Source organism: Pseudopodoces humilis, chromosome 2, assembly GCF_049639895.1.
Source record: "Pseudopodoces humilis isolate 2021_Gansu_Grassland_sample_001 chromosome 2, ASM4963989v1, whole genome shotgun sequence".
Lineage (NCBI taxonomy): Eukaryota > Metazoa > Chordata > Aves > Passeriformes > Paridae > Pseudopodoces > Pseudopodoces humilis.
The window spans coordinates 102056306-102077901 of record NC_142201.1 but is presented as its reverse complement, the minus strand read 5'-3'; the positions used below and the strand labels follow the sequence as shown (position 1 = coordinate 102077901).

Below are 21596 nucleotides of genomic sequence, written 5' to 3'. Positions count from 1 at the left end.
TAGCTAACATTTGCAACATCCTACTCCTAGCCTATTATCACCCTTCCTCATTTGTAATAAACTGTTCAGTTCTGGCCCCTTCATCTAAACTGAAAAATTCAGAAAATCTAACACGTTTTCAAACTTCAGTTTCCTACAGCTATCAGCTCTTCAAAGAATATACATATATATCTGGCAGATACACATCCCCTGCTCTTTTTCTACACAATACGAAGATGTTAATAGAAATCAGCATTTCTACTGCTCAGTAGCTCCCTATTCTAACCCTAATGAAAAGAATCTGAAAAGGAGGAGAACACAATGCTCCTAATAGAACTGAACAGTGAAAAGACACATTAAACAGTTACGGTATTTAGCAGAGAAATCAATATACTGCACTATATAAACAGTTTTTAAAACAAAGTTTTTCCACATTGAAGTAACTTACCAGAGAATTCTTGATCACCTCACTCTTATAAAATTCTAAAGAAAAATAAGTAAAAAAGCACCTTTAGATTAGCTTAAACACTGATATAAATCTTAGTATTTAAATAGAGAAAAAAAAAAACAATCAAGAAAGACAAATGTTAGTGGACCCAGTTTACTAGTAATCAATTGATAAGAGACTTCAAAATGCAGTCATGCTTTTGACTAAAATCACTCCTTCACACTTACTTACTACAAGTAATTATTTAAATTTAGTATTTCATCTTTATACCCATGATAATCCTCAAGGTTTACTGAGGCTTCGATTTCTGAGGATAGAACATGGCACAATACTTAACAGTATTTGGATGACATTTGCAAAAATGACTGGTTTGCCACACAACATCTTCCTGGGACACAGCACCTTGCATAAATTAATTACAGCACTTTCCAGAGGACTGATGGCAACCTGTTCTAGGTACTCAGAGAGGGAACAGCCAAGTTACCTGACAGACATGCCAACAATCCTGTATTTAAATGAGAATAAGCAACTTCTGGTGCACAAACCTTGGCTTTCCCAGTCAAAGCAAGAGCTTAAAAGACTTCAGATATACAGGAATAGAGGCAGGAATACAGATTTAGCACAATATCTCAGCCCACTGGAGACCAAGGATAAAGCTTTGATGAAGTGCAAAACAGTCCCTAACACCTAACACTGCAGAAACAGTCATCAGTGACAGGTTTAACCAACCACCACAACGAAGTCCAGGCAGCAAGCTCACATTTTCTATTCTTATCCTTCTAAAACACAAATCTTGGTAAAAAAAGCAAGGCAAGATGCCAGATCTGTCACTGTGTCAGATGAAAATAAAAACTGGAGATGAATTTTGATTTTCTCTTAATCACACCAAAATAAGCATAAAACATTTTTAATGGCATCTCTCCACGATGAAGAACTATATACTTTAGTGGCAAAGAAAAGCAAGAAAGAGAGGAGATCTAATGCTTGAACACAGTTATCTAAACTAGAACAGATGCCTAGATGCTTCATGTCATTGGTTGACAATTCTATTTTTTGAAAACTTTGGTAACAATATGTGCTGATATATACTCTGTAAAACAACTGGTATACACCAAGTGGGACACTCTTCCCCACAAAGGATAACTAAAGCTCCAAAAGCTTCAACTTTTATGTGCCCTTGGAAGTTCCCCCTTTCTTACATCATCACTCAGGGAAGAGCAATGACAAAAATCGGCTGATTTAGGAGACTACAAAACCTGTCATCTGTTTTGCTTCCTTGGCTGCTAACACTGAAAATTTTCATGAAACTGGGGAAACTGGAGAGCTCTTTTCCAGTGTTAGCAAAAGTGACATAACTAATGGCAGCAAGTTGTCAAGAAAAAAAAAAAAAAAAAAAGAAAGAGAATTCATATCATAAGAACTCAAACATTAACTAGCAAAAGGGTTGACAGCAAGCCTGGTTTACCTTTATAGATCCTGGCATTATCACACAAGTGAAGAGTGAAGTATGTATCCAAGAGGCGATAACCATTCTTATTAATAATGTTACGTGCAGCAATATTCCGAAGATGACGAAGCCGGCGCTAAAAATAAGAAAAGGAAAATTCGAAGAAGTATCTTAGATTGAAAATTAACCCTTTCTCTTTTTTCAAAGCATTTTAATGATTCCAAAAGCATTGTTGTGGAAAAAAAAAAAATCCCACCAAACACTCAATTTTCTCTGTCAGACAACAATTGTAAACAGCCAAGATTTCAGCAAAGCCTCGGGACAAGCAACAAGCACCTACAAGCTTGGATTAAGCAACACTGATACTCAAGAAGCTATTCTTATTCATGTCATGTATGCCATTGTTATCCCACATGACTAAATCACCCCAAGTCTTTGAGCAGTTTAAAGCAAATATGTGACACTATCGGCTTCAAACACAGCAGCACCATCACCCAGATGTTCTGCATCATCACACTGGAAACACTTTTCAGCCAAAGCTATTTTCAACAAGCATTAATGGACAAAGAGCTCAAACAAACCACCACCTAATCCAGAGCCATAAAGAACTGGCTGAACAAAGCATCCTAATTTCGCAGTAATCCTGGAAACTGCACTAACAACCTTAAATAAAATACATCAGGAAGACATATCAAGACTTTCAAGGATAATAAAGGGCACATTTAAATTTGAGATTTTCACTGTGAGTTACCATCTGCTGTGATGAGAGGCCTTTTCTCTTGGAATGAATACAGTAGAATATGTCACCAAAATATTTCATTTAAACTATTTCATCAAACTCCAACATCATCTACAATATTGCACCTTGAATGAAAATCATCAGATCAAATCAATCTCTCCCTCCCCCCTCTCTGTGCCCAGCAGCTTTAATAGCTGTGGCTAAGGTCTTAGCTTCAAAGCACACCACACCCTTAATCTTTGACAAATATTTTACATTATTAACTTCTTAAAAAATTTAACTAGTTAACAAAGCAATTTTGCAAGACTGTCACACTTAAATCATTGCTTACCTGTTGTTTCTACTGTAACTTCTAAGACCCATGCTTCAAACAGTCTCCTATGAATGCAGTGCTCAGCGAACTGCCACTTCAAATACATAAAGTTCTCACCAAATCCTTCAGTGTCATATTTTCCCAATCAATCTCTCAACTCACCAGTGTCTCACCAATACCATGGAGATGTTGACAAATGACTCCACATACTTCGTGGACCACCACAATCCACCAACAAGCCTCAAACAACTGGTTTAGTGCATACTTTTACCTCAGAGTTCATCTTACACCATTTTTTCTCAAAAGCATCTTGATTTTTAAGGCTGAATCCACCTTAAAAGCTGACTGATCAAGAGCACATTTTAAAAGCTTTTGAAACCTAAAGAATTTTCCTGTTTGTAGCTTGTCTTAAAAGGCTTTTTACAAGAGTTCAAAAGTCACCATCTATTTTAGAATCATAGTATAACACTTTCTATCACTTAACACCACTCCAGTGATAAATTAGTTTTCATTCATGGAAAAGTATGAGGAATACTAAATTTCTGTTCATGTGATAGCCTAAAAGTCATTGATGGATTTATTCCATTCAAAGTCTATTTACGACTTAGACTAAAACCAGAGCCTGACATAGGATGCCTAGGTACATCTAGTATATACATCAACTACAAAATTAAAAACAAAAAATTTCAACCAACAATGTTCTGTTGGACTACATGGTCTTATTTTCTTAGAAACTGGTATCAAAAATGTCAACAGAAATATTAAGCCTCACTTAAAAGAAGCCACATGGACCTTTAACATTTTTTCATATCTAACCTCAAAGCTGCATAGCTTTGCTGGCTGTTTTTATGTGCAACTGAAACACTCCTTAAGAAACAGCTTTGAATATGCATTTTGCTACCTATAAAAATGATTCAAGAATTTTATGTGCCACCTCCTTTAATTAACTTCAGTAGCACAGAAACCAATCAACTACCATGCTCATTCCCTTCATTTTTGCTAACTTTTTGTTTCCTTTCATCCCTTAACAGGGATGAGCAGCCCACATTGCACCTTAACAAAGAGAGCAACTTTCTCCAGGTCTCTTTAGGATTACAAACCAATTTGCATGCCTGTTTTAAGTAGCATGTTTCATTGATTAGCTCTCAAGCAAAGTCAAACAAGTTTCTTAGCATTCACAGTACACAATGCAGTCAATGAGGTTTGAAAAAAAAAAAAAGCTGTCCTGTGTCCTAACCTACACCTTGCACCTCTGAACAAGATGTGAGTCCTTATCTCCATGATTTTTGACCTCCTTGCACCCTTCAGGATCTGGAAGTTAAAGTCTCACTTCCAAACCTGTTGGAAGAGGATCATTAAATCTGGGGCTATGAGACCACAACAGAGTTCAGAACTCAATGTGCAACAGGTAATGAATGTTTATTTGAATCTCCAGCTTAGTCAATACTGTCCTCCTATCCATTTAGCCTGGCTGATAGGGAACAAATTTCCAAATACATAGACAATTTTATCATTCACATTCTTTAGTGTGAGATATTGATGAGAGACTAGCATCCTGAAAATAAATCTTCCCGTTTGCCCGCTATAGTTACTGATATTATACTGAATTATTCAAATTTCTTCAGAACTCTACAGAGGCAACAGTCAGAGTTAATTAACCTCTCCTGATGAAAGATAGTAAGGTTCAACCAGGGGACTATCACCTACAAAGACATAGCCAAAGACAACTGAAATAGGCTCTAGAATTCCTCATCAAGGGCTTTGTTTTGCGACAAAGCAAATATTTTGAGGAAAGTTTTAAATCTCTAGTGTTACCTCTTATGCATTTCATATCATTTTGTGCTGGAGACATTGGAATACACAAACAAAAGCAACACTGTGTTGTAGCTCAGCTAACACTGGCATCAAATACTGCCAGCCCCCAGCACCGCATCACCCTTTCTTATTTGTTCCACCAAAAATAAGCACTTGTGAGGCTGCTCACAGAATTGTATCTGGGAACCAGTCTGGATGGAAACTAACCACCTCTCCTTTTCCTGGGTTAGTTTCACCAGCTCAGTTCTTCAATATGGTTCACCACATGTCTGGACAAGCAGACCAAGGAGGGGAAGCAGAGCAAGGACAGCAGGAAGAGGCCAGTGGCAGAGAACTGTGGGAATGAAACCACCAGCTTGAAGTGTACGTGGAGCAACAGAGCCTGGCACTGCCACAAGCCAAGGGGAAGGCAGTTCACAATGAGATACCAGAGCATTTCAAACTGCAAAAGCAACTCTTTTTAGAGAATAAACCAGTACACTCTATGTTGAATACAGTGGCTGCAAATAATAGACAATTCTTTGCTTTCCTCCTCCCTCTGGGTCAAGTGCTAAAAAAGGTCCCTTTTCTTTAGTGACAATTTTCAGCTGTTTTGCTCTTTCTAAAAAAGTGGCAAGAAATATTCATCATGAAGGAGGAGTCCCCCAGGATAAAATGCTCTGCAGCCAGAACAGTCATTCCAAAAAGCCCATCTTAAAAATCAAAATAAAAGGGCTAAAAAACAACCCAAATGCCTCATGAGTCACTTAACTTCAAAAAGGCCAGTGCAGGCCTGATGTGCAAGATGACAGTGTAGGATCTGCTTTCATAAAAAAAAAAAGAAGCAAAATATTCAATGAATATAGCTAATTTTCATTGCCATCTCCTCAAAGTGTTTACACGTTACCAGCAATACAAGACTGAAGACCTCAGACAGCCATCTACAGCAAGTATCTTAATAAGATATACTACAGCAAAAAAAGTTATTTTTGCAGAACTAATACCATGGAAAGAGTTATTTAACCTTTCCAAGAGCTCTCAAACCAGCACCAACAGCTTTAACAGTGGCATATCTGGATTAGTGATTAGCACAGTAGTACAACAAGTCTAACAGCTCATTCTCAGGGGTTTGTGACACAAGTCCTAGACCTTTGCAATTCCCAAGAAAGCAAATAGAGCACTGAAATTACACTGCAGGCCTGGTTATCCTTTGCTTTGATTGCCATTCTAAGCTGTGTTTGATTAAAAGCAACTGCTATATAGCAACTACAAGTTGACTCACATGAAAGAAATTAGTGCTTCCTTCTATGTTGAAGATAAATGACTACAAACTGGGAGAAGAGAGCCACTAATTTTCCATTAGGAGAAATCCTGAGTAGCTTGTATTTTAAAAGCACTGCTGCATTAAAGATAGCACAGGTTAAGCAGACAGATATCCCAAAGATAAATACAAAGTCTAATCAGGAAAGCTGCAGGAGATCTGAAGAGCAGAATCTACCATCAGGTTTCATCCCTCATGCCTGCAGAGGTAGAAAAGCAGCTTCCTGGAATTCTACAACAGCATCTTAACAGAGCTGCTGTGGAGTGCAGCAAGACCATCCCTGCTCAGCAACCACCAGCTTCATTCAAAACTCAGAGAAGCACTCAGCTTTCATCAATCTGAGGAACTATTTGCAGTTCAGTAATATATCCAGTGTTCCTATTTAATGACCTTCTGGGAACCCCTCCTGATTTACCACAGGCCATAAATAAATCAGATTACTCCAGAATCAAGTATTTTCATCATCAACCTTGTTAAGACAGCTTTTTCATCAGATGATTCCAGACTGTCTACCAGGTCTTCTGTGGTCTAAAGGAGTGAAAATGTCTGGTCCCTTCATGCTTTAGTTCCCTCAACACTAAGATGCCATAATCTTTCACCACCTCTGCCTAGAATGTCACCTTCAGCATCCTGATGCATGCTCCCATCCTGCACAATGTGTTTTGTGCAGACTTATGGTAAGGGTCAGCAAATTGAACCAAGGTAAAGCTGCCAAAACCACAAGTTACTAAAACTAACTGTGTGAGTAAGGGCAACATCTAGGTAAGTTACTCCAATTCAGCTCCCTCCAGCTACACAGATATGCCCACCACAAAAGAAGACATAGCAAGCAGACTTCAGCACTTCAGTTTCTTTACAGCTTAAGGTGATCCAGATGCCACTCTTTGCTTACCTCCAGGTCTGAGAAACAGAAATTATAAAGATATTTACTGGTTTTTTGTCTAATAATCCAGTATATTTAATAAAAATTACAGCAGGAAGGTAAGAAAAGGGAGTAAGTCAAATGAGAGAGAAGTGCACTGGTTAACACAAGGTCTGGACTGTTCATGGCAGAAGAACAGGACTACCTACAACAGCCTCAAGTATCCATGAAATTTCATAAGTATTTGTTCAAGCTTATATAATGGATAGCAAAACCATGCATGGGGAGTTGTGACTCCTCTTCCATCTTAACCACTTCATTATTCCCTTACAAGAATCTGAAGATCCTGGGAAAAAACAAAAATAATGTCAGTATATCCAAGGTGGATGAGAACACAGCCAAACACCATTTTCTATTTCTGGTACTCAGCCATCACACTGACTCTAGCTCTGGCTCCAGGTATCAATTCTGAAGCTCAGGTCACAAATATGGGCAACAGCAAAGCCCATTCATATCACATGGAGCCTATCATGCTATCAGCAGCTGAGCTGATCTAATAGCTCACAGCTGGAAAAAGGGCCAGGTCTGTCTTCTCTTTGTCCCACATCTGCCTTCTCATAGCACTGGCACTTTTAGCAAAGCCATTCATGAACTCTACTCTTAGCAAGCCCTTGACATGTTAAATAAACTTGCAAAGGTGTCAAGGAAGTATCTGAACTGAAACAAGGTAGGCAGTTTGGTTTCTTCCAGGAAGAACCATCCAAGATGTCATCAAATAGTCCCCTCTGTGAATGGAGGGTTTGACTGAAAACTTGGAGATGTTACTAAGTAACAGTGGGCCCAATGCACCCATGGCCATAAGCAAGTTTCACAAATTCTGTCAGGTAGATTATTTATGAACTTTATAAATAGTAATACATTTTCCAGAATGAAGCTTAAATTCAATTGCCCAGGAAGAAAGTTTTATACATCTGTGACTGAATTTGAAAAAGGCTGCCCCACCTACCCATTCCTGATGACCTTCCATACAACTCATGTAACCAGAAACTTACTTTTGCCTGAAATGTAAATACAATGCTAAAAGCAGCATTAAGAAGGCTGGGAAATCGTCTTGTAGAAGCAAAGTAGAAGTTTACATAAATTACTTAGCCCAAATTCACCAAAATTATGTCACCACTCAAAGTTCTCTCAGACACCTGATGAGTTGAAAAGCAATTATTGTATTTCCAGAACAAAGAACTTTCAACACTGGCTAAAATTTCAGCAGCAGATCTCCTTCCTTAGCCTTTAATGGAGTAACCTACTTATCAAACAGTTTTTAATTAAGACACACCACGACAGTTTTCATCTCTGGGCACCATCTCTATTTTCAGACTGGTGGCCTCCTCACAATTCTGTCAGGGAAGTAAATTCCTTGAATTCTGATCATGATCAGCTCTGACCTCTGTATAAGATGGCACATGCTCTGTTTTTACCTGGCTTTCACATGACTTTCGTAGCTTGGTTCCTTGATTTATGACCCACAGAAGCTCTGGAAGAATTTAAGCAAAATCCTTCAAACTATTTTAGCATTAAAGCAAGAGGCAAAGATTAGTTAGCAACACAAATGTTACCACAGCAAATCCAGTGTTCTTGAACTAAATGGACCTGAGCTTGCAATGCCAGCTATTTAGATGTCTGGATATTTGTCAGAATTAAGTCATATTAAAACAGAGAGCCCTGTGTACTTTGTAGCTCATAGCAGACAGGTTGAGGTGGGTAATTTTTTTCTTAAAAAGCATAAAACCTCCTGCCCTGAAACAAAAAAGTTTATCAAAATATGATCTACATTTAGCCAACATGAGCATTATTTATTACCACAGCACTGTTCTACACCTCCATATTGCACCTTTCAACTTAATCAGATTTTCACTATTTGCTTTCACCTCTCCATGCCAGTTTGAATATTAAGAAGCAATCACATTATCCCATCTCTTGCAAGTCAAATGGTAGACAAGAATTCATGCTTAATGTTATATGAGTTTTCAAGCTGCCTTATTTTCAAATTTAATACCTTTTTTTTTTTGAAGTGGAGCATATCTCACAGAAGGTTTGGGTCAACTCTGCTGCAAAACATAAAGCTTTTAATATTCCAGAAACGTACATGGGAAGTTCAGGCACTACACAGATGTATGGTTACTTAAAACCATAGGAAGGGCAAGAAAATGCTCATACTCCAATTTACACACTTGCTAGGAAGATTTATGAAATTCATAATTTAGCAGTTTTCCACAGTTCAGAGTCAAGAGAATCAAATAGGCTTTCAGATCTACTTCTGATGAAAAGCAGAAGCATTTGATATGCAATTTTGTGGGACACACCATAAGGAATTTTTAGGAGTTCTATTTTAATGTCTTCCAGTACACACCTGAAGACATCTAGGCCCTCAAAGTTACACAGCCATAATTAGTTCGGTGAATCACTTGTGGTTCTTCTCATAACTGTGCCTCCTTCCCATCTCCATTTCCTCATGTCAAGTGATCAACAGCCACCCAGGAACTCCTTTCCCATTTTAAGATTCAGCTACTTTCTTGAAGTGCCTTAAAAAAACTATTTCTACTAGGAATCAGAACTGAGGACAACACCAGTTCAAAGATGCACTGTAGGAACACAACTGCACTTTTTTTCCTGTGAAGGTACAACATGATCACATACATAACATACCTCACATTCCCAAAGATCTTATGCAAGGAACCAGATACATTGAACCTGTGCTGAGTGATTTACCCAGACTAAATGACCACAAGAAAAGTCAAAGCCTAAATGACCACAAGAAAAATCAAAGCCATTTCATCAACACAGGCTCAAAGTTTTCCAAGATGCACAATTGCAAATTTTAGTTTATAGTTCCTTAAATCAAAGTGCCTCATTTCCTTTACATTTCTGGGCAGCTGAAAGGCTTTTGAAAGTTTCCCTTAATAAGGTCAACAGCTATGAAGCTTTCATGTGAACACATCAAGGGTCAATACAGGTTTCTAACAATCCATACCCCATGCCATGGCTACTCCTGCTTCTACAGTGAGAGCTTCACCAGGAATAGTCAGCAAACAGAAGATGTTCAAAAAACATCAAGTCTGCCCTAACTCACACAAGGAGAAAGTGAAACAGGAAGAATAAGGAATATCCCAATACTTGACATAGCCCATGCAGAAATAAAATTCTTTTCCAGCTATCTGAACTCAAAATAGCCCTCTGCAAGGTGAGTATGGAGTTAAAGAATGCAACATCTGAAGTCAATGTTAGGTATACCAAAATATGTTAGTCTATGGCACAATCTGCTTCTTTAATACTAATTAAAGCAACATTAGCATCAGAAGATAATTAAAACTTAGATAAATACACTATAACTGAAAAAAACCTAAGACTATGTATTACTCTTGAAAGCTAGCTGTGTTCTTTGGTCTATCTTCCCCTGTACCCTCTCCTACTAGCTAACCCTGTAAACTCCTTCCTCAATAAGTAATTGCATTCACACTGAGAAGCAACTCAGAACTCAACCTCTACCCCCATGAAATTATGTAAACAGCTGGTAACTGTTCAGCTGGCACAAGAAATCTTCTCCTTGTACTCCATAATAATAGTAGAAAATCTACACCACTTAAGAGTCCAAAATGAATGAAAGAACTAAGACTGAAACTGATATAAGCTCATGACTTCCACAAGACTCACTAATCTTCTGCATATTTATCCTTTTTTTTCTCACATCCAGAATTTGTGCTAATTTCTGCAGAAAGACTGTAAAAGCTTGTTATTTAAAACATATTGTAGGGGCAGGTACAGTAGACACATTCAGTCTTGGGACACAAACATGATAGCTGGTTAGGGATGGCAAAACAAGACTCAATACACAGAATTAACTTAAACATAATGTTTAGCAGGAAGGGCTCAAAAATGCAGGGTCTTGGGCAAATTAAGTACTTTCTGTGTATTCTTTCAACAGCTGTGTTTGGTTATGGTCATTAAAACATCAAGAGTGACAGATCCAGCAAGCTGGCAAATATCACGGCTCCAAAAAGTAAGAACTGTCAGCACACCCTAAAAAAATTGCTCTACACTATGGTTAAGAAAATCTTACAAATATTGCCCACTGGCCAGACAAAGCTCTTCTTGCTAGGTATTTACATAAGATGCAAATAATAGGAAACTAGACAGTCTTTCCATATTTAACCAAAACCTTTTAGAAGGGGTAGTTAGAATTAACATCTTCCCTTTTCAGTGTTTTTCTCTGAGTTTGCCTAAGTAAGTATTTAGTCTCAAGATGAAAGACTGAAACTGTAGCTGCTTCTTTGACACATTAACATGTGCTTCTTTGACACAGCATGGGAACTAACCCACCACATAGAAAAGAGAACATCAGAGTGCAAGACCCACCTCATTAATAACACACTGCAGCAGTTGAGAGAAGTGCCTTAAGCCTCTAAGCATGACCTTGGGGAAGGGAGCACTAGTCCACATTAGCTGTGGGAATAACCTGAGAATATCAAGATGATACTCAGAAGAAAGCACCCAAAATGTAAGCAGAGCCTTACATTATCAAAGGCATCAACAAAATCAAAGCAAAGGCAATTTTGACCTTAAAGAAGCACTTAAGGATGCTCTAGGTTCCAGAGGCAAACAGTATATGATGATTAATAACCTGAAGCATGTTAATGTTTATCTTGTTGCTGGATGACAAATCAAGGACAATTAAGTCACTTTCCCTTCAAAAATGAGACTTCAGTCTTTAGCTAGTAAGTTGCTCAATTAAGAGCATTCCACAACCCACTACAAATATCCCAAATAAAGCATGAAAACCAATTTAGTACAGCGTTTGGACATAACAGTCTCTCTAACTTATCAACAGATCATTTGGTCTGCAAAACACACCTATATCTCTTACAGAATACTGGTAGTACGCTGCAGACTAAAAATTCCAGACTCAGGTTAACAGCCAGCCTTTTCGGCTAGAATTACAACTTCCCAGCAACTTTAACAATTATTCCTCCTAATTTGACTCTAACAAACACTAAACATAGAAACAGCTGGGTATGGTTACAACTGAGTAAAATGAGCAGGTCACAACTCACATTGTGGTGTTTCACTGGAGCAGCACTTCCCTCCCACTCAGCATTTAAAGACAGTGTGTCAAAGAATAGTCAAAACAATATTCTAATACTACACTTCCAATCCACTATTCTGATTCCTCCATGTTTTGTAGGAAAGGGGAAGTAAAATACTTAAGAATCAGTCTTTTTTTTATTTTTTCAGTTAACTCAGCAGAATATATAACAAGAGGAATATGAAACTATTGTTTAAAAGGATACTATTTGATTTATTATTATATTTTATACTGTTTAGTTGAAAGTCTCATTCACGTGCAGCCCTGGGCCCATACAGTAACTTTCTTCACTTCTCCTACACAAGATCCCTCAAACACATTTGCCAGCACTTTGAATCATCCCTTTCTGCCACGTTGCCCAAAATGTTGCGTGATACGCATCTTTAGCGTACACATGAATGATACACATCTTTAAAGAAAGAAAACAAGTTGGATCTGGAACTGAACCTGCCAGGGGATGCAAAAGAAGAGCTTCTCCACATATGCTACCTAGAAAAAGAAAGTCAAAGAAGGTATTACCCCTTGATAAATAACACTGGAAAACAGGTAACAACTGATGAGAAGGCTGAGGTACTCAACAACTTTTTTGCCTCAGTCTTCAATGACAGCCTTTCTTCCTGCACCTCTGGAATGGATGGGCAGCAGGATGGGAACTGAGGGAACAAAGGCCCTCACACTGTAAGATAGGGTTCATGACCACCTGAGGAACCTGAATGTGCACAAGTCTATGGGACCTGATGACATGCATCACAGTCTTGAGGGAACTGGCTAATTTAGCTGCCAAGCCACTCCCCATGATAATGGAAAAATCATAGCAGTTGGGTGAAGTCCCAGGAGAAGGGGAAGCATAGTACCTATCTTAAAACAGGCCAGAAAGGAGGACCCTGGAAGCTACCACCCTGTCAGCCTCACCTCTGTGCCTGGGAAGATCACAGAACAGATCCTCTGAGAAGCTTTGCTAAGGCACATGGAAGGGAGGTGATCTGACAGCCAGCATGGCTTCACCAAAGTCAAGTCTGGCCTGACCAACCCAATGGCCTTCTATGATGGGGTGACTACAAGAGTGGACAAGGGAAGAGTTACAGATGTCATTTATCTGGACTTCTCTAAAGGCTTTGACATGGTCCACCACTCCAAACTGGAGAGATGGATTTGATGAGTGGACTGTTAAATGGATAAAAAATTGTTTGGATGGTCAAATCCTAAGGGTAGAGATGCTCCCAGAGTTAAACTAGTATGGAAGGCACAGGAGCCAATATGCAGTATGCTGAGCACTGCTCTTTGACTCTTAGAAGTGCACAAAATTCCACCTGGACCTTTAGGAATCCCAGCTAACGTTAATGGAGGCTACAGAGTGTCCTTGAGAAGTTTCATTAATGGTTGCTCTGTTTTGCTCTACCCTAAACATACACTTCTGACACCTGTAGCTGAAACCTTATTGCTGCTCCTCTCCACAGAAACTTTCACTATCTGTCAAGAGATGTTTGTGAACTGAAAGATATAGAAAACACTGGGTCACCTGCTCTGACACTATTCATGGCTGTGCACACTGGCACAATTTACCCTGTCCCTCCTTACCATCACATACATACCCAGCAGATACATCTCCCTTCCTCACTGTCCTGGGGTGACTTTCCTAAACTAAGACACTCACATACACCCTCCCAGGCACTGGTTCTGGAGTCCACGACTGTGTGCTCTCCTGTCACTAGACAACCACATGTGAAATCTGTTTTGGCCAGCAATTAGCACAGTAGCATTCAACAGATCATTTGACTGTGGCATGACTGCCTGTCTACATTCAAGCTTCATTTTTCTGTCCAATCCCTTCCATTGAGGATATACAAGAATCTAAAAGGTTTGGATTCCCCAACCTCCTCACTGCATTGAACTGCTTATAACAACGGGATTTAACAGTTTATTTTGAGCATTCAGAAATCCTTAAGTTACCATGACACTCCCAGTTTTCTTACGTTGAGCAATTGGGAAGAGATAATACTAAAGGATCTGTGCTCCTAAAGTGCAATTATTTCACATTTTCAGTTCTGTTGTGCTCACTCTTACAGCAAAAGAGAACAACATCCTGACACAATTACTAAGGGATTCAAATGGGAATTTTATGTTTAATCAGATGCATTTCTTCACAGCTGTATGCTCTATTTCTCTTCCTTAAAATACAGACTACAACAGCAAAAAGCATTCTATGCCCCACACATCCCACCACACAAACAAGTCAAAGAAGAGGTCAGTCAGTTTTGACTTAAGTGTGATCACAGTAGCAAAAGGTTTTGGACTTAACTTTTCAGTCCTGCAAAAGTGTCAGTACCAGGAATGTTGTTTTCTAATCAGTGTGAATGTTACTGGAATAATTAAAACTAGTAAACCCAAATTACATCACCAGTACTTATGCCCCTAGAAAGTTGCTTCAGTCATACAAAACCAGCACAGCCATTAAAAGCACTCACCTTGAATTCACAGTTGAGAATTTGTCTTTAGTGAGATTTATAGCCGTGACTCAGACCATTCTGCTCTCGATCCTTATATTCAAAAAAATGTAGCACTGGCTGTTCTAGAGAAAACTGCCTACTGAAATAAATCACCAAGTTGATTTCTGTGCTGGCACGCAGCAAACAATTATCTTGCCATACACAGCACCACATAGCTTGGATCAGCCAGACTATGGCATTACAGAGGTGGTACTGGGAATTACTTTTCCATAATTCTGCAGTAAAATAGCTCCAGTGTGCTGACCCCCTTCAAGGTATCTTGCACTTCAGTAACAGACTTTTGAGCTCAGATAACTCAGAGAAAGAGAGTGATTTGCTATCAGTGTGTTCAGCTGAGCTTCTCAATTTGATTCTAAGTACGGACACAGTACATAGATCCCTCAGCACATGCTCCTTGTGTCAGCAGAGCACACAGCAGAACAATACCTCAGTCTCTATCACAGCCTTATATTTGCTACAATTAACATACAAGCATCCTCAATAAATATTTACTGAGCTGGAACATCCTATAATTGATGACTCAATTTCTGCTCCTAGGAACTCCTATAAAAGTTTCTGCTCTTAGGAGAAAAAGCCTGTGTTTTGGTCTCACTTTCACAAACAAAGTCCAATGACTAATATCTCAGGCCTCTCCCTGCAGGATTCACTTGTTCCTTGCAGAAGCCTGAGAAAGAAGAAAACCAAAAATTCAGCAAGGAGAAGGATATACTTGATCTCATGGACAATCCACTGTTTCCTGTTCATACAGAGCAGTGTTCATGTTTATGTTTATTAGCATAGAACAGACCCACATTTCAGAATCAGTATTTGCTTGCAAATTAGGGTCGGGTGGCCAACAGCCACCTCTATTCCCTGCCTTTGCCCCTAAGTGGATGCCTCCTAGAACATGTTTAACAAAAGAGCAGTTACAGATCCAGTTCATGTTAACATTTGTTGATTTTTTTCTCTAGGTACTCTTTATATTCCCACCTGTAGCTCAAGTAACACAGATAATAACATCAACTGCACCAAGTCAATGAGCCAAAACAACCCTCACATCTTACAGTATTTCTAAAGAAAACCAACATTTTGCTAACTACTCCCACTTTCACCACTCCTGCTCCAGCTGCTGTAGAGTCACCACATGCATGAGGGGAAAGGGCACAGAGTCAGTTTGATAGGGATTGCTAAATGCTCAGGCAGAACCTAGTCTTCCTCGCTTAAAATTAATGCTCTCCAAAGTTAAAACGTGTGACAAATGCCGAGTAAACCAAAAGCCAACTATAAGCAAACAGGAAAAAGAGAGGTGAAGTAAGGATGCAACGGGGAGAGAACATTTCACCACTTTTCAGAATACACTTCATGTTATATCCACACTTGTGCCCCACCCCACCGAGAAGGAGAGGGCACCCCAGCTGCACTGGCCTCACGAGGCGCCCAAGTTTAACACCGATTTTAAGGGTGTTATTCCTGCTGCAACTCCCACCTTTAGTCTGCTCCAGATCCTTTGTAGACACAGAAGTGGTTTCCTGGGAGAGGGAATACCACCTGAGTCCCCCGGGAGAGATGCACAGACTCCCTAGCCCCATGCTTCCTCTCGCCCTCCTACCAGCCACAAGATGCTTAAATTCACCCCTGCCTCAGGGACTCCCATCAGCTTGAGGACTCTACCTCAGGTACCCCCAGACCGCGGGGAAGCCCCACTGACACATTATGGAGTACCTGTGCACACCTTTACCTCAGGGCACCCCACACCTCACGGAGCACCCCCATTCACCCGAGGGAACAATCCCTGTACACGTCAGGGAGCTCCCCTCAGTTCCGGAAACATCTCCGTTCACCCCAGAACAGCCCACAATTCAGTGAGTACGCCCCTGTGTACACCTCAGCGTGTCCCACACCTAAGAGAGCACTCTTCACCTCACAACACCCTACACTTCGGGGGACACCCCCGATTCACCCCAGGACACCCTCCTCCGCCTCAGCCCCCACCGAGAGCCGTCCCGAGGCCCCGCCGTACCTGCTGCGAAGGCAGCTCCACATGCAGGGCGCGGGCGGCGGAGCCGGGCGGTAATGCGGCGGAACCGGCAGCCGAGGTCATCCTCACGCAGGGTCCCCGCTCCACTTCCCCGAGGCTGCCGGGCGCGCAGGGGTTAATGGCGGCAGCAACGCCGAGCCGGCCGCCCGCTACGGAGCCATATTACCGCAGTGCCAGGCGGCGAGTGAAGCGCCACCTCCCGCACGCCCATTGGTCTTGGCGCCGCAGGGGCGGGAGCCCACCCGAGTTCTCGAGTTACGACTGGCTTAATCTGACGCAAATCAACTCCCAGCTCCGCCGGCTCTGTCAAACCGCTGGAACGCGCGCCGGCGTCATTCCGAGGGCGCGCTTCCGGAAGGCGGGACAGCGCCCAACCGCGGGCGGTGATTGGAGGAGACCGAGTTTGATTGACAGCACGCCGTCCGTCACGTGTGCGGGAGCTGTTGTCATCACGTGGTGGGACGGAGAATGGTTCAGCGGAGGGGACGGGGGGGGGCGGTCGCCATGGCACCCGCAGGGGCTGCGAGGCTGGACCCGGCTCTGGATCGGCAGTGGCGTCATCCTCACCACCCCTTCACATCACTCCGACCTGCCCCACATCATATCCACCTGCCCCATGTAACACCTGCCCCACAACAGGCCGGCCTGCCGTCCGTCACATCCATCTATGTCGTGTCAATATAAGAAAGACCTTAGGCTATTGCAGAGGGTCCAAAGGAGGGCCACGAGGATGGCGAAGGGTCTGGAGAGCCTTGTAAGGAGCAACTGAGGTCACTTCTTTTGTTCAGCCCGGAGGAGAGACTGAAAAATGAGAGTAGACCTCGTTGAGGTCTTCAGTATCCTCCGGAGGAGAAGCAGAGGGACATGTACCAATCTCTTAACTCTCCTGACCAATGACAGGACCTGAAGAAATGGCCTGAAGCTGAGGTGGGGAAGCTTTAAGTTGGATATCAGGAAAAGGTTCTTCATCCAGAGAGTGGTTGAGCACTGGAACAGGCTCCCCAGGAAAGCGGTCACAGCACCAAGTCTGACAGAGCTCAAGAAGCACTGGGACAATGCTCTCAGGCACATGGTGGGATTGTTGTGGTGTCCTGCACAGGGCCAGGGATAGGATTTGATGATCCTGATGAGTGTCTTCCAACTCAGCTTATTCCATTATTCTATGAACCTTCTGCACGTCACATCCACTTGCGTCACATCATACCAGCCTTCTCCACAGCACATCCACCTGCCCCTTGTCACCCCGAGCTGTCTCATATCACCCCAAACTGTCCAACAACAGACCAACCTGCCCCACATTGTGCCAACCAACCCAATATCAGACAAACCCATCCCACATCACATGGACACATCCCATTCCATGCCAAGCTATCCCACATCAGGCCAACTCATGCCACATCATACCAACCATGACGCCTACACACACCAAAACCCAATGCAACCATCTCCTCAGCACCTACCTCCATCTCATCCCACCCAGGCAACATCCATCCTGAGCTAAGGCAGACCATGTCCACCTGGAACAGCACTATCCCCACATATCCTTCAACTCTCAGAGCACCAGTCCTGCCCCTGTACCCCACCATGGCCATCCATCCCAACAGCACTCTGCAGCACCTGCCTGGCATACGTGGTCATACTTGACATGCTCATCCTCATGGCACTGCCAGGAACCATTAGGGACTGAGCCAAAACGCCTGTCCCTGCACTGCTGGGAACACCAGTCCTGCCATCCCTTCAGAAACACTGGGAATGCCTGTCCCTAGTGTGTGCCACAGCACTGAAAATGCCCGTTCTCACTGGGCTGGACAGCTCTGAAAGGGTTGAGTGTTCTGTACAGTGCTGGAAAACCCTGTCCTCTGCTCCTCCTCTCCTCCAGTCCTCAGCACTATGCATCTCCCACACCATGGAGACCATCCTGCTGGAAGCCCAGTAAGCCTTCATTCACCTGCAGTATTCCTAGGTTTGTAATATCCGTGCTGTGGTGAGGTGTTGTAATAGAGTTGTCTTTAGCACTTATTTTGGTCTAGGGTATTAAAAAGCGAACTTGTTTAAAAGAGGAAGTAAAATGAAAATTGGAATGGAAAGTCAAGTTTTCTGGGGTTTGATGGTCATCCTTGTGAGATGAAGTCATCATCTTCCATCCTGGTCCTTCCTTTGCAGTTGCTCACCATGGTCTGCTTTTCTTCAAAATGCTTCCTACTTGAAATGGAGATGCTAAGCTTTTCCTCTGGGTGATTCCCCGGTTTATCCCATAGTAACACATATATATGGACATTTTTTCCCAATTTGTTTGATTCTGCATGTAGGCATCAAATAAATTTGATACCTCAAGCTTAAGTTTTGGACATTGTTGAGCCTGGTATTCTGTGTGAGATCTGGATGTTGCTGTCTCTGATCAGAAAATAATTAAAAATAGTGGCCTTTTTTGGAAGATCTGGGAACAAGTGAATCTCCATTTTTTCCTTCTGATGGAATAAAAAAAACAGCTTTCTGTTTCACTGTTTTCTATAGCCAGTGTACTGCTTTCAAGCACCTAGACTCCTGAGACATGCTGAGATCAGGAAGTTCAAACATAGTAATTTTGGACCTGTTGTATCAGTTTGATTAACCTCCTTGTTTCTGGTTGATTACAAGACATACTCTCCTTCCTTCTGAGCACCCCATCTTCACCTTGGATGATTGAAACTTGATTTTGATGATGAAATCAGGGCTGTTTCTTTGCTCAAGGTGTGAAAAATGCATTCAGAATGACAAAATTATCTAAATATCAAGAAATTTTGAGAATGCTTTCTGCCTTTGAGACTCTTGTTATGTTTTCTCCAAGGACCAAAACTAATTCTAGCTTAGACTTTGATATAAAATCAGAGAAGATCATAGCTGTAAAAATAGCTTTTCCTGAGATAAATCACTAAAAACAATTTATGGAAGCAGTGTGAAGATGCCACTGCTTGTTTGCCCAAAATATAAAAAAACCCAAAACATCCTTTAAAAAGAAAATAAGTCCATCCTCAGATGAAACATGTTTCTGTGACTGATTTTCCCCCACTTCTTCACCTTCTCCTTCTATTAAAAGTTGATGTTATCAACATTATTCTCATCTTAAATCCAAAACACAACCACTGCTACCATCTACTAAGAAGAAAATTAACTCTGGGTATCCCAGAGAAGACCAGGACACTAATTTACATAGATTTGCTGAATTTAAAGTCCATACATCATTACTATAGCAGAATTTTCCCACTTTTCTTCATTTCCACAGGAACACACTGTGATAATAAAGTAGTGATGTTTAGAAAATTCAAGTGATTTACTTACCATAGCAGTTCACCTGCCATGTGTCTGGAGATCGCATTTACTGCTTTATGTAGACTGAGAGCTCTAACCCACAATTCAGGGACTAAAAAGTAAAATATTGCCCAGAGAAAAATTCAAATATGATCCCAAAACCCATGTGGATTTATTAGTGATTTTGTAGCAGTGTAACTCATACAGCTGAAAAGAAGTCCTGGCAGATTTCCAGTTCATGCTAGCTCAAGCTTTGGCCTCATTCTAAATTTCAGATTTATTGTTGGGTTTTTTTATGTCAGCATGAAAAAGAACCATTTCCAAGGACATTATACCATGAGAAGTTTGTAGGGATAAGGTTTCAGATTTACATCTGATTTTCATGAGTTTTGAGAGGATTAGTACCTGCCTTGTATAGTTCCCCACAATGACCATTCAACATGATGGCAGCCTTTTAATAACACAGATCATTCCTGAATTGCAGTGCTTAGTTCATTAATTAGGATTGTTGGATTATTTTAAGCAGAGTATTTGCAAGCTTCAGCTGAGGATTGGCTTTTTTTGTCCCTAATTATGAGCAGACACTGGAGGCAGTAATGTTGGAGGAGTACTGCTCAACTCACCCATGTATATGGCATTACACAGAACCCTGTGTAATTTACAGATACCCTAGGAAACTGTCATTTGAATTTTTTAACCACCTCAAAAGGCTGTCATTATCTGTCTGCATAATTTTAAAAATCACAGTATAACCTTTAGTATGTCCCCATGGGTGTTCCTTCAGTGTGTTATCATAAAAGATAAAGTTCCTGTGGCTGCATCAAACACAGTAGACACCACTCAGCTTGGGCAGATCCCACATCCATGACTTTCCCAGTCTACCCAACCATGGCGTGTCTACTGCACAGAGGGAAGGGATGGCATGGGGAGGGATATGGACAGGCTGGAGAAGTGGGTCTGTGTGAACCTTGTGAAGTTCAGCCAGACCAAGTCCAAGGTCCTGCGCATGGGTCAGGGCAATCCCAACCACAAACACAGTCTGGGCAAAGAATGAATGGGGAGCAGCTCTGGGGAGAGTAATTTGAGAGTGTTGATGGATGAGAAGGTCAACAGGATTGACCATGTACACTGAGAGCCCAAAGGCCTCTGTGTGCTGGGCTGATTCCACAGCAAGAGCAGTAGGGGAGGGAGGATTCTGCCACTCTGTCCTGCTCAGGTGAGACCCCACCTGCAGAGCTGCCTCCAGCTCTGGGGTCCAACATCAGAAGGATGTGGAGCTACTGGAGCGAGTTCAGAGGAGGCCACTGAGATGCTTTAAGGCCTGGAGCATCTCTGCTCTGGAGACAGGCTGAGAGAGCTGGGAGTGCTCAGTCTGGAGAAAAGAAGGCTCCAGGGACACCTTAGACCCCCTGCCAGTGCCTAAGGGAGCTGTAAGAGAGCTGGAGATGGGCTTTGGACAAGGGCCTGGAATGACAATGATCCTAGTGGGTCCTTTCCAACTCAGAATAGTCTGTGACTGAGTCTGTGGCAAGGGGGAATGACCTCAGAAAGCAGGGTTAAATTGGATAGTTCAAAGAAATTTTTCCCTGTGACAGTGGTGAGGCCCTGGCACAGGTTGCCCAGAGAAGTTGTGGCTGCCCCATCCCCCAAAGTGTTCAAGGCCAGGTTAGATGGGGCTTAGAGCTACCTGGTCTAGTCAAAAGTGTCTTTGCACATGGCAGGGCACTGGAACAAGATGAGCTTT

The 21596-nt window shown here is 41.7% G+C and overlaps 1 protein-coding gene across 1 annotated transcript in view; it reads right to left on the bottom strand.

Moving 5' to 3' along the window:
• The window catches only part of UVRAG (UV radiation resistance associated), a 97369-nt gene extending 80576 nt beyond the window's left edge, over positions 1-16793 (bottom strand). Inside the window, exons 1-3 of the mRNA XM_005524147.3 lie at positions 16547-16793; positions 1893-2010; positions 428-462 (exon numbers count right to left, since the gene is read on the bottom strand). Of these exons, the coding sequence (XP_005524204.1) occupies positions 428-462; positions 1893-2010; positions 16547-16627 (234 nt within the window). The 5' untranslated portion in view covers positions 16628-16793. The remainder of the gene's footprint in view (positions 1-427; positions 463-1892; positions 2011-16546) is intronic.
• Between the last annotated feature and the right edge of the window lie 4803 nt (positions 16794-21596).